Below are 13101 nucleotides of genomic sequence, written 5' to 3'. Positions count from 1 at the left end.
GGGCTTGAATTAAAGCCATTTTCATCCTCTGCAGTAAGAACCTGAATGTGCAAAACAAAAGAGAGCAGAGCCTTGATGTAGAATTGCATTTTTCCTTGATGTTGGTTGATAGGAGTAGAATTAAGGTAGATCTGTGATTGTGAGTTCAGGTCTAGAATTGAAAATTTGGATGAGAAATGTAGTAGCCCCCTTAGTAGCACTCAGTGAACCTGCCATTATGAATCGATTTCTTTATAGCTGGATCAACCAGCACCATAAACTAGCAACCCTCCCCCTCACCTGTTCAAGTGAAGAGCAAAAAAAAAAAAGCTTCTGCAAACTACAGGATGCCAGTTGAGTGGCTTCCTGCAGACAGTACCCAATCTGTTTGTCCCACCTCGCCCCCAGCTCTAAAAAGATTTTTTTCTTTTAAACTGTGGCAAGCGGCTGCTGCGGTTTATACCCTTTACCTTCCTGCTTCAGCTCTCAGGTTGTAGTTCAAAAATAAAAAAAAATTTTTCTTTTTTAAACTGTAGCAAACACTCAGTCCACTACATATCTCAGGTTTCATTTAATATATTTTTTTTAACTTTTAAGTTATGACAAACTGTTTTCTACAATTTAGACCACACACCAATCACTACAGTGCTCAAGTTTGACTGCAGATGCAATATTGGCTGTTGAAAGCCGGTATGCATTAAAGAGCAACTGGGATTGGCTTATCGCACTGCCCCCCCCCCCCCCCAAAAAAAAAAAACAAAAAACTTTGAGCTTGGTGCAGTTGCTGTCTTCGCTGCGCCCTGGCTACACTACTGCATGCAACAGTAATGAAGGTGCATCTCATCACCAGGCAAAAGTGGACTTTTTTCTATAGAGTGCAGGAAGGAGCACAGGGTGTGCCTCTATTTGTGCTTTTTAGTTACATGCATCCACCTTGGGAGAGACCGACAAGTGAGAGAGGGGGAAGTCCTGTGCATGAACATGTCAGGTCTCCCAGCACAGCATGTTGAAGGGAACATTTAGCCAAAAGGAGAACATTGCTGTGATATTAAGCAGCAGTGTCACCTTTTGCTTGGAAATCTTACAGACTTGAATTTGACTTAAGTCCACCCTTTTGAAGGTTTGCTGGATCCATTGCAAAATAATAATTAATTTTAAAGGCACTTTATTTGAAGCTTCTGAGAGTAGGGAGTAACAAGCCTTTCCTTTGTGTCACATTTGTTTTTGTATATAAAACATGCAATGATTTTATTTTCATGCAGTTTTTGTATGATCATTTCTCCCATGCTTGCCCATCATCTAGCTTTTCCTCATAAAGCTGTTACACTGTCCATTGGGGGCATAATCCAGGCAGCCATGAGGGTGTTGTATGGTGCTGCCAGCATTTCTGCACTGAAAAATTTTCATTTTTATGGCCTGAGCCCTCCCGGTTGATGCTTGCATGCCCACATCATTTACTGATTGGCTTCTATCACTGTCATGGGTGACTCTGTTTTCCTGGCAGTGGCTTTCTACATCATGATGTGCTTCTGCTTTTCAGCCAAGACCCTGTCATTATAGCCGTGGCTTGAGCCAGGCAGAAGCCGCCATCCTGTCTCTCACACAGAAAAGGCACACCCCAACCTCCCTGCCTGTGCCATTAAGTGCTTGAAATGCCCTTCAAACTCTGGTTATCTGGGCTGTTGTCAGGGTTTTATCCTGCTGCACAATTGGAGAAGGTTTCATGTAATCTGAAATAGAAAAAAAAACTTAAAACTTTTTTTTTTTTTTTTTTTTTTTTTTTTTTAGGGATCGGTTGTCTGCCAGTGACATGCTGCAGGTGAGAAAGGTAATGGAGCATGTGTATGAGAAGATAATAAATCTTGACAATGAATCACAGACAACCAGTTCATCGAATAATGAGAAACCAGGAGAACAAGAAAAGGAGGAAGACATTGCTGTATTAGCAGAGGAGAAAATTGAGCTGCTTTGCCAGGATCAGGTTTGTTCATTAAATCATATAATCTTAGAAATAGTTACTTATCAAGTTTTGTAATATATTTGACATATCCTAAGCATAATGCATTTTTTAGCCCTTTGTATGCATTTGCAGTGTATTGTCAAGTGTCTGGCGTAGGTGTATTTTAACAAAACACTCTGGAATCATGGTAAAAAGCTGTTTTGTGATTTTTCCTACAGCAGAAATACTGACATAACACTTAAAATTGATGTGTCATTGTGACACCCCTTAAAGGGTCCTTGAGGGAATTCATCCTTTCTGCCATCCACTGTTAGATATTTTCAAAGCATCTCACCACTGCACAAAGGTACGTTTCCCTCAGGGGAGAAGTATACTATGATGGTGCACACTGAGTGCATAAGCAAGCTTAATGGCAGACCCCACAGTGTACCATTTTTGTTTTGTTCTGAATGTTGCTGGTAAAGTTCCTAAGTTGTCTTAAATAAAAATCTACTAAGTATCCATGTCATCAGTAAGTTAATAGCCAAGCTTCACACCAGCTTTCTGTGCATTGTCACTAGAAGAAGCAAAGTATCTGGCCCTTCCACTCAGTGAAAAATTTATTTTGATTTGCGTTCTGCTTCTATGCTGTGCTGGATCCAAAGTCTTCTTAAGACACACAGTCTTGCTGGCTGTTTACTGCTGAATCAGAGACACAATGCTTTACATGACTCCATCTGTAGTCTATTTAAAGCACCAAGCCTTTCAAATTACACTGATAAAGAAATATATTTTGCAGCTGTAAGCACAGTTACAGATAACTTATTTTATAATAAACCACATGTACTCTTTCTGTCAGATTGTAGCATATATTTACAAAGTTTTCCTTCATTACAGATATGAATGATGACTTCTACAAAATACCTCTCTCTCTCTCCCTTTCTCACATAACTGAATTACTTACAGTTGTTATCTAGAGTGCTAGTCATGCACATAGATTTTGTTATTTCCTCTTGGTATCTTTTTTGGCCTTCTGTGGGAAGTCACATAATGTCTGTTTTTAGACTTTTCTATTGTCCTTTTGTGATTTACTTGTAAGCACTTTTGCTGATATGAGGATGCCATTAACACAAATCTGAAAGGAAACATCTGTACAAGCTGTTCCTATTGAAAAAACATCACGTATTGCTGAGTTTAGATATTTGTTCTGCAAACATGAGAAAATCATGTGATACTTGCTTTCCAATATTGCTTTGTTAGTATTTTCTGATGCTGTGAAGAGAAAGCCTGTCTGTTATACATATAGCATGAATGCACATTTTACATTGCTAAACTCTATACATATATTCAAGCAAACCTTTTATTCTATGCTTTATCTTTCAGCATATTTACAACAGATTTAATTTCAGCCTTATATTCATAATCTCTAACACTCAGTAGGGCTATATAGATGCAGCTTTTGGCCTATCTTGCAGTGAGAAAGATAGTAATGAGTGAGAGTTTCTGACATGGAGACTAGTTAGATGGTCCACTGTGCAGCCTCAGGAGTTTGAGCATTGCTGTAAGGAACAGAGCTCCGAGATTAGGTCATAGCTTAGATGTCCTAGGAAAAAGTTCATTTTTAAAGAGGCCTTCCAGTCTCTGCAGGTGCTGATATCTTTCCTTGGATCACTGTTGCAGTATTCCAATCGGTTGGGTTATCTTGCCAAATTACCTGGATGTTCTGCTGGGGAAACAAAGCCAAAACCTTCCATAGAGCCACATATCCAGTCTATGCCCTAAGTCCACAGGTGTAAGGTACATAAATGGATATATTAATGTAAATCCTCAGACTGTCTTGCCACCAGTCAGAATGCAGGTCTGGCACCCATTGGTCTGTTCCATGCATGGTAGTACTGTTGGCCTTCAGTGGTTCAGATAAGTGCACTTTTGGGGAACCTTCCTTTATTTTTCTCTATTGTATTGCTATTTGTTGTGTTATTAGATGTGAGCTAGGAGGGGAAATTGTGATTGCGGAAGGTAGATACCATACAAGGATCTCCACTCCTAGTGCCTTTTCTGTGTAGGTGCAGGGCACAACTTCAGAAATTGTACAGTCTGTCAGTACTTTGTTCCAAAGTCCCAAAGAACTTGACTTTTATCTCTTAATTCCTGCTTGAAAACTCAGCACCCTTAGTCTCACCCAAACAAAGATAGCAGATTCTTCTACACTTGACATCCTGCCTTTTCAAAAGAAAAAGTTTAAGAAGCATAAGCCTGTTAGTTATGACTGCCTAGTCAAACTCTGACATATCCACAGAGGTCTCAGAACATACAGTACACCTGACTCCTTTTCAGACTCCTGGTACCCTGACCCCACTGGAGGCCACTTAGCTTAGCTTAATAATTTCCAAAGGACCAAAAAACATACCACAGGTCCTTGTTCAAGAGGAATTTCTTGGATCACTCATACAGCTTCATTAGGAGGTAGAACTTCCATGTTTAGTCAAAGACTGATGTCACTCAGAAAAGAAAAAAAAAAAGAAACAATCCAAACTAAAAACGTTCCTTTACCCCAGATGTCCAAAGAAAAGGAGTGGATGGATTGGTCATAACAGGTCTCAGGCCACCATCCTTTGCAGGGCCAGCTACTACTACTGCTGTTTTTGCTCCCACTCAAAAAAAGAGACAGACAGACATTTCTTCTGAAGATGGGGAGGGTGAATCAAACTCAAATCAGCACTCTTAAACCTGTTCATCTCAAATCCATTCACCAGGTCACATGACCTCAAATGATGAAGACTACCTTTCTACTGACTTCCCTGTTGAAGAAGCTTTATTTTGGGAAACTTAATATGATGAAGTATTTTGAATGGATATCTAAACATATTTCTGAAGTTCAACAAAGATACTGCAATTCATTGGAAGTAGGCACCCCTGCTGCATCTCCAATTCTGGAAACTTTCTTGGATGCTTTTGCATCGACTTCCACTACACCAGCACCTAAGAGGCCTGACAGGTTTTACAAGGTACCTGCGAACTTGAAATTTCTGTACAAAAACCCTGTGGCAGACTCCTCTATGTTTTTCATGTCAACAGACAAGCCCTATAAGTTACTGTCTAATGCCAATGCTCTTCCTTTGGATAAAGACAGCAGGGCAATGGACAGAATGGTGAAAAGGTTTATATGACCTCCACTCTGACCTTTAGAACTCTGAATTATCAGACTCAAATGGCTGAATATTTATTGTGTGTACTCAGCAGTTTAAATTAAATTTTGTCCTCCCCTGAAGAAACTACCAGTAAACAACTGGCTTTATCTTTGGTGGATCAGGATTCCCATGTAGCTAGGCACATCATTAAATGCAGCTATGAAGCAAGTAGAAGATTACTCCAAGGCAGCTGTTACAGGTTCTCTGATCAGGAGGTATGCATAGTTATGATATTCATCATACAGATCACTGTTGGAGTTGCCTTAGCTGTATGGGTTATATCTTGGTAAATATATAACAGCTGGTCAGCTTCCAAAGCTTCAGCACACTTTCCATGTACCCAAACTGTCAGACAGCTCAAGCTGAGCTGATTAAAAGACACATTTAAACCCAAGCCCTTCAGAGTTTTACTGCCACTGAAGAATACTCTCCTCTAAGGCTTTTGAAGATTGACGGGTCAGACTGGTGCTGTTCCTTTAGTGAGCAGGTAAGTTCCCTTTGGGGTAAACCTTCCATTTGTTAAATATTGTTTGTTTTTTCATCTTTCTCTTCAGAAAAGTTATTTTAAAGCTAGTAAAACCAACAAAAAAATAACTAATAAAACCAACACAGCCACTATGGACCAGGGTTTAGCCACATGCTCTGTGGCTTTTGATGTCCTCTTAGTGAGCAAGGGAGAGCCACTTTTGTCAATCCTGGGAAAAGGGAACAGGAAGGCTTCCCTGTTGTGTCAGAATGTTGTGTCCATCCTTGGGGAGGCTGCTGCTGCCACCATTGCTAACATGGTTGGCCCCATTTTCCTGTCAAAAAGAGAAAACTAAGCATGTTTGTACTCCTCCTCAAGCTTCTTTAGATAAGAATAGTTTACTGGGCATGGTGCAGAGTTTAATCCAAGCTACTAATCTTTCTTGTAGTAGTTTCTAGTAAAAGAAATAGGAATATCTCTTTTCTTGAAGTTATTCAAGATTTTGAATCCGAACAGGAAAATGAAGGGACAAACAAGTTTTCTCTCCAGATTTCTAATTCAGACTCAGAGGAGAGCTCAGTTACTGATTTTTCCCTTGAGGGTTTCTCTTTCTCTGAGTACTGCTAGAATGCGCCATTGTTTTTAATGGGAGAATGCTGAGGTTTTTGAGTCCCCCAGAAAATACCATGACTTGCTACAGAAGGAGTTTCCAGAACCTACACCCATTCCTCCTGTTCTGTCTGCTTTGAGGATGTGTGTGTTACTGCCTGTAATTTTCCTGATAGTCAGCCAGCTGCCCCTAAAAAGGCAGATGCGATGTATAAAGTTCCCAAGTCTTTTAAGTTTTTATAAACTATTCCCAAACGTGACCCAGCAGTTGTAGCTGTAGTTGATCCCACTGCTGCTAAACACTTAGTTAATTCCGGTTTTACTCTTTCTGATAAGGTTGGAAACATTATTGATAAAGATTGGGAAAAGTCTATACTTCTGCAACTTTGATTTTCAGAATTTTGAATTGTCAGGCTCGTGTTACAGTTTGTTTTAACTAACTGTGAAAGTATGATAAATGTTTTATAAGCAGTTTCTCCTTGTAAGGAAAAAAAATAGCTTCAAATAATTTAGTTTCTTCTACTGCACTAGTTACTACTCATTGTTTACAGTGTGTGTGTGTGTGTGTGTGTGTGTGTGTGTGTGTGTGTGTTTAACTCTGATACTTCTTCCAGGGCTATGGCCACTGGTATTATTTTGAGAAGGTTTGCATGGCTGGATTCTCAGAACCTCCCAGATGTTGATAGAAATTAGATGCTAAATTCCCCTTTGGGTAGAGATTTTGTTTTGGCCCTCTGCTGCAGAAGTTGATCAAAAAATGACTTGCAAAGGATAAGTTGGGCTAGGGATGGATTCTCTAACTCCTCATTCAGTTTTGGCAAAAGGCAGAGAAAACATTCTCCACAAAATACAGGTAAATAGACAATCTGATGCCAGTTTTCATTCATTCCTCAACTTTTGGGTTCCGATCTAATCTTTGGATCCCACTCTGCCGATACTATAGCTTGTGGCCAACTAGTACTCCTTCCTACCTATAATGCACCAACCTCTATAACATACCTCAGATCTTGTTTGCTAATTGATATAAATAGTAACTATATGAATAGTGTTCCTAACAAAGGAAACCACTGTCTGGAGTGCCATAGAAGACACAGTGGTGTCTTAATAGCATCTCATTCTTCCAGAAGTCCAAGATGTCGAAGGTTGGGGGTTGGTGGGATGGAAGTTGAGGAAGAATGAAAGTGGACAACACAGGTGGAACATTATGGTTAGTACATAACTTTTTGTATCCGACATTGTCAATTTTCATTCATTCCTCCACCAGTGGGACAGAGTTCCCAACTACCTTATATCATGAAGTAAAAACAAAAGAACAATGCACCAAGGTAGCACACGATAGCATCTTTAATAAAATAAACAAAAGGAAACAATGGTAAGCGCTTTCGCAACACTCAGTTGCTTCTTCAGACAAAATGTTAAAACAGCTCATTTCTTAAATACCCTTGAAACCAGTTAGCATAATTAGTGATGTCATACCTGAAGGAGCATTTAAAGGCACAGACAAAAACTAAACATAAATCAGATAAAATACATAACATAAGCTTCTACTAAGCATAAAAAATCTTTTTAAAAAATCAATTATGTAAAATTCATTCATAAGTAAGAGGCAATAAATATTATGCTTAAAATTATTTGTGTTTAAGCCGTTTGGCTTTCAAAAAAGGGACCAGAGATGTGGTACCATTAAGACCTGGATGTTTGTCTGCATTAAGTTTCATTGTCCATTTTTGTTCACAACCTTCAGTAATATTTTCTATATCCCCTCCTCTCAAATTTTTATGTATCTGTTGTAAGACAAAAAACTGGAAGGAATGTGAGGGATCAGTGTTCATGACATGGTTAGCTAATGCATTTGTATGTTTTCTATTCCTGATATCACGAAGATGTTCCAAAATTCTATCTTTAAAAGATCTATTAGTCTTGCCACCATAGAAAACAGGACATCTCTTGCAGAAACCATAATAAACTACATCAGTACTTTTACAATCAGCATATGTATGGGAATACAGATGGAACTGTTTTGTTGGATGAGTATATGTATTTGTGCTATAAATGTAAGGACATGCACTACATGACCTGCATGGATAGGTACCCTGACGTGTGGAAAGAGAATTTGGCTTGTGTGTCTCTCTATTACAGAGACGCTGTTTGAGTGATTTATTATTCCTAAAGCTAAACTATGCAATGCTAGTGGTAATAGCATTTAGATTAGGTACTTCTTGCAAAAGGTGCCAGTGTTTCTTAACAACATCAATATATTGGTTTATGTTGCTGGCAAACTGAAACACTACTCTGAACTCATTAATAGGCAAGGTACCATTGCTATTAGTAGCAGGATTATCCATGGCTGGATTAAAATAGGGTCTGCATTTTGTGTGCCTCAATTTCCAGGCATCAGAGACTGTTTTATCAATCTCAGTAGTATTATAGCCTCTTTGGAGAAGATCACATTTGAGATTACTAAGTGCTGCATGTTGCATCCTCATCATTGTTGTGTAATCTCAGGGTCCTGAATACTTGCCCTTTTAATACATTTCTTGGAATATGTCTGGGGTGCATACTTGTTTTATGCAGGTATGTATTTTTTCTAGTAAGCTTCTGGTAAACTTGACTCCTTAGATTATTTAGATCAGATTTAGTCAAATATACATCAAGAAAATCAATATGTTCAGCAGAGATCTGATATGAAAATCTTAAAAAATCAGTAGTAGTAGTATGTAAGTAAGTCACAAAAGATGCAGAATTCAAACCATCACCTTTCCATAACATAAAAACGTCATCCACAAACCGTACATACCATAAATACATGTTCTATAAAGGGATTTTGGCTGGAAAGATCAAATGTTTCTTCCCAACAAACTAAAGCTAGGTTGGCGTAGCTATTGGCACAGGGGGTACCCATGGCCATGCCAACCTTCTGCAAAAAGAACTGTTCCTGAAATGTCATAACATTATTTTCCAATATAATTTCTAGCAAGCTACATATTAATTGAACTTTATTGTTCATAAAACACCTGTTAGTTGTAAGAAATTCTCTAATCATCTCAATACCTCATAAGTTGGGAATGCTAGTGAACAAAGACTCTATATCCATAGTAATCAATACAAAGTCCATATCTATTTCAATACCGGCCATTCTGTTATGTAATCTTTCGAGAAACATCTTGGTGTCTCTTAAAATGGTATGACAATTATCCAGCAGACCATGTAAAGTGTCCTCAACAAAGATCGAAAGGGGCTCGGTACACCAACCGGCCCCAGACACTATAGGTCGCATAGGTGGTAAAGTCAAGTCTTTATGGATCTTCGGTAAGCCGTAAATTTTAGGGACAATTGGTTTTAAAACATTAAAATATTTAAACAATGACTCATCTATTAATCCTGTAATAAGTAAATCAAAAAGTAAAAATGAAATTTTATCAATAATAGCATTAACTGTGATTTTAGAGGTAGGTAGATATGTATCATTATTTAATAATAATTTATGCGTTTGCTGTATATATAACTGTTTATCTAAGAGGACAACACCACCTCCCTTGTCAGCCTGTTTAATAACCAGGGAGTGTAAGTTCTTCAGTTCATACAATGCTCTTTGCTCATCAACAGTTAAATTGCTGAAATGATAATTACTGAAATCTTGTTCATTTATATCTCTGAAAGCCATCTCACACATATCAGTAAACCTCTGAATGCTAGTTGGAATATTTGGAATAAAACTGCTAGGGTGTTTGTATATATTATTTACATTCACTGTGTTGTTAGGAAACAAAGATTTTAAGGCTAAATTTCTTCCCAACAACTTTAAGTCCTTAATCATTTCTGTTAAATCAGCCTTTTTCGCTGGTATAAAAGACAGGCCTTTGCTAAGCAAATTTATCTGATTATCACTCAGTTTAAATGAAGAAATATTAACAACAAGACCTGTATTTATGTTCGTCTCCTTTTCGGTGACTGTATAGTCCTTTCTGTTTGATTTATCCTGGATAAGTGTCCCTTGTAGTTCTGGCTTCTTGTACGATTCCTAAATAGTAGATGTGCCTTCAGGGAGAAGTCGTTTTTGTTGTTGGTGTCTAAAAGAACACTTTCAGTGCTCCTGGATGCATGAATATCTTGGCCAGCTGTTGTGGACGTCATATGAGCCTGCGATATTGTCGAGGATGGTAAAAGGCGTGTTTTTTTAGGAATAGCTCCTGTGTTAGCTTTATTTTGGTGTAAATCAGTCGTTTCAATAGATTCAGCCACTAAAGGCTGTGAAACAAAAGCTACAGGAGTAATATTCAAGTTTAGCTTGTGTACCAGGTTGCTCTGTATGCGTAGAACCAGAAGTGCTATCAGTAACAGTATCAGGTCGACTGCACTCACTTAAAGTGGTAGAGCCTTCATTTTTTTGAAGTATCTAACGCATTTGAAGCAGAAATGCCCTGAAGCTGTCTGCTTATGTTCTCTCTGGGCCAAGAAAAAACATTGTTGCTAGCACAATCACGTTTATCTCTATTTAGTTTGGAGAGTTTAGTATTTTGAAGTCTTTTCTCATATATAATAATGCTGTCCTGAAGTTCACTCATTTTATTAAATGTAATGTCATTAGGAAAGTTTTCATTAATCTTTGATTCCAAAGCAATAATCTCTTGCTTAAGTTCAAGGTCAATAGGGGAAAAAAAGTCCAGTAGTAGTTCCATGTATTTTGAACTAAATTGTAGATTCAGTTCTTGCCATTTGCGTAAAAGAACTGGATAAGCATCCCCATAAGTAGGCATGTTTAGAACTCTTAGTCCACGAGGGATAATCTTTGATTCTAATGAGGCTTGTAGATGTAAGCGCTGCCACTGCAGCCTCTTATACTTATCCATCAAGTTTTCCAAGTTCTTATACTGAGCAAGAAATTCAGGTAAACGTTGAGGGTTGATATTTTCTTGCTAATTTACATGTATATCCACATTCAGAAGTGGCTTTACTGGTACATCCAAAATTCTTAAGAAACGTTGGTGGTAGCCATTGCTAGGTATTCCTGAAGTATTTCCAGTAGACATATCCTTCATGGAAGCGTGTGCCCTTAAGCTGAATAAAAAACACATAGTACTATCAAACAAAAACGGCTGTAGGTAAAACCAAGGTGCATAAAAGCATGAAGTAAAAACAAAAGAACAATGCACCAAGGTAGCACACAATAGCGTCTTTAATAAAATAAACAAAAGAAAACAATGGTAAGCGCTTTCGCAACACTCAGTTGCTTCTTCAGACAAAATGTTAAAACAGCTCATTTCTTAAATACTCTTGAAACCAGTTAGCATAATTAGTGATGTCATACCTGAAGGAGCATTTAAAGGCACAGACAAAAACTAAACATAAATCAGATAAAATACATAACATAAGCTTCTACTAAGCATAAAAAATCTTTTTAAAAAATCAATTATGTAAAATTCATTCATAAGTAAGAGGCAATAAATGTTATGCTTAAAATTATTTGTGTTTAAGGCGTCTGGCTTTCAAAAAAGGGACCAGAGATGTGGTACCATTAAGACCTGGATATTTGTCTGCATTAAGTTTCATTATCCATTTTTGTTCACAACCTTCAGTAATATTTTCTATATCCCCTCCTCTCAATTTTTTATGCATCTGTTGTAAGACAAAAAACTGGAAGGAATGTGAGGGATCAGTGTTCATGACATGATTAGCTAATGCATTATAATAATTACCACTAGCATTCCACAGTTTAGCTTTAGGAATAATAAATCACTCAAACAGCATCTTTGTAATAGAGAGACACACAAGCCAAATTCTCTTTCCACACGTCAGGGTACCCATCCATGCAGGTCATGTAGTGCATGTCCTTACATTTACAGCACAAATACATATACTCATCCAACAAAACAGTTCCATCTGTATTCCCATACATATGCTGATTGTAAAAGTACTGATGTAGTTTATTATGGTTTCTGCAAGAGATTTCATGTTTTCTATGTTGGCAAGACTAATAGATCTTTTAAAGATAGAATTTTGGAACATCTTCGTGATATCAGGAATAGAAAACATACAAATGCATTAGCTAATCATGTCATGAACACTGATCCCTCACATTCCTTCCAGTTTTTTGTCTTACAACAGATACATAAAAAATTGAGAAGAGGGGATATAGAAAATATTACTGAAGGTTGTGAACAAAAATGGATAATGAAACTTAATGCAGACAAACATCCAGGTCTTAATGGTACCACATCTCTGGTCCCTTTTTTGAAAGCCATACGCCTTAAACACAAATAATTTTAAGCATAATATTTATTGCCTCTTACTTATGAATGAATTTTACATAATTGATTTTTTATGCTTACTAAAAGCTTATGTTATGTATTTTATCTGATTTATGTTTAGTTTTTGTCTGTGCCTTTAAATGCTCCTTCAGGTATGACATCACTAATTATTCTAATTGGTTTCAAGAGTATATAAGAAATGAGCTGTTTTAACATTTTGTCTGAAGAAGCAACTGAGTGTTGCGAAAGCGCTTACCATTGTTTCCTTTTGTTTATTTTATTAAAGATGCTATTGTGTGCTACCTTGGTGCATTGTTCTTTTGTTTTTACTTCATGCTTTTATGCACCTTGGTTTTACCTACAGCGGTTTTTGTTTGATAGTACCTTATATCATGGGTGGACTCTAAGGAAGGAAATTCCTGAGCATGATTGAACCAAAGACTGGTTTTCCCCTCAAGACTAGATCCAATTTGTAAAGAACAAAGAAGGTATGAGGATTAGCCCAAGTAGCAGCTATGCAAATATTATTCATGGAATGGTTGGATAAAAATACTGACGAGGTTGCCATGGGTCTTGTAGAGGGAGCTGTTAAAGGTTTTGGTAATGAAATGCCTGATTTACTGCAGTTAAAGGCTGTGCAGTCCGTAATCTGTATTACCAATGTCACTT

General features: G+C 37.6%; 1 protein-coding gene across 1 annotated transcript in view; it reads left to right on the top strand.

Annotated features, from left to right (window-relative positions):
• WDR48 (WD repeat domain 48) overlaps positions 1-13101 on the top strand; it is a 1921140-nt gene that overhangs the window by 1863150 nt on the left and 44889 nt on the right. The window contains exon 18 of the mRNA XM_044066951.1: positions 1768-1960. Coding sequence (XP_043922886.1) covers positions 1768-1960 — 193 coding nt within the window. The remainder of the gene's footprint in view (positions 1-1767; positions 1961-13101) is intronic.

The sequence above is a fragment of the Protopterus annectens genome, chromosome 3.part1 (assembly GCF_019279795.1).
Source record: "Protopterus annectens isolate FY-2018-M chromosome 3.part1, PAN1.0, whole genome shotgun sequence".
NCBI classification, from domain to species: Eukaryota; Metazoa; Chordata; order Ceratodontiformes; family Protopteridae; genus Protopterus; species Protopterus annectens.
The sequence above is the reverse complement of the archived record's forward strand: the minus strand, read 5'-3'. Positions and strand labels throughout refer to the sequence as shown.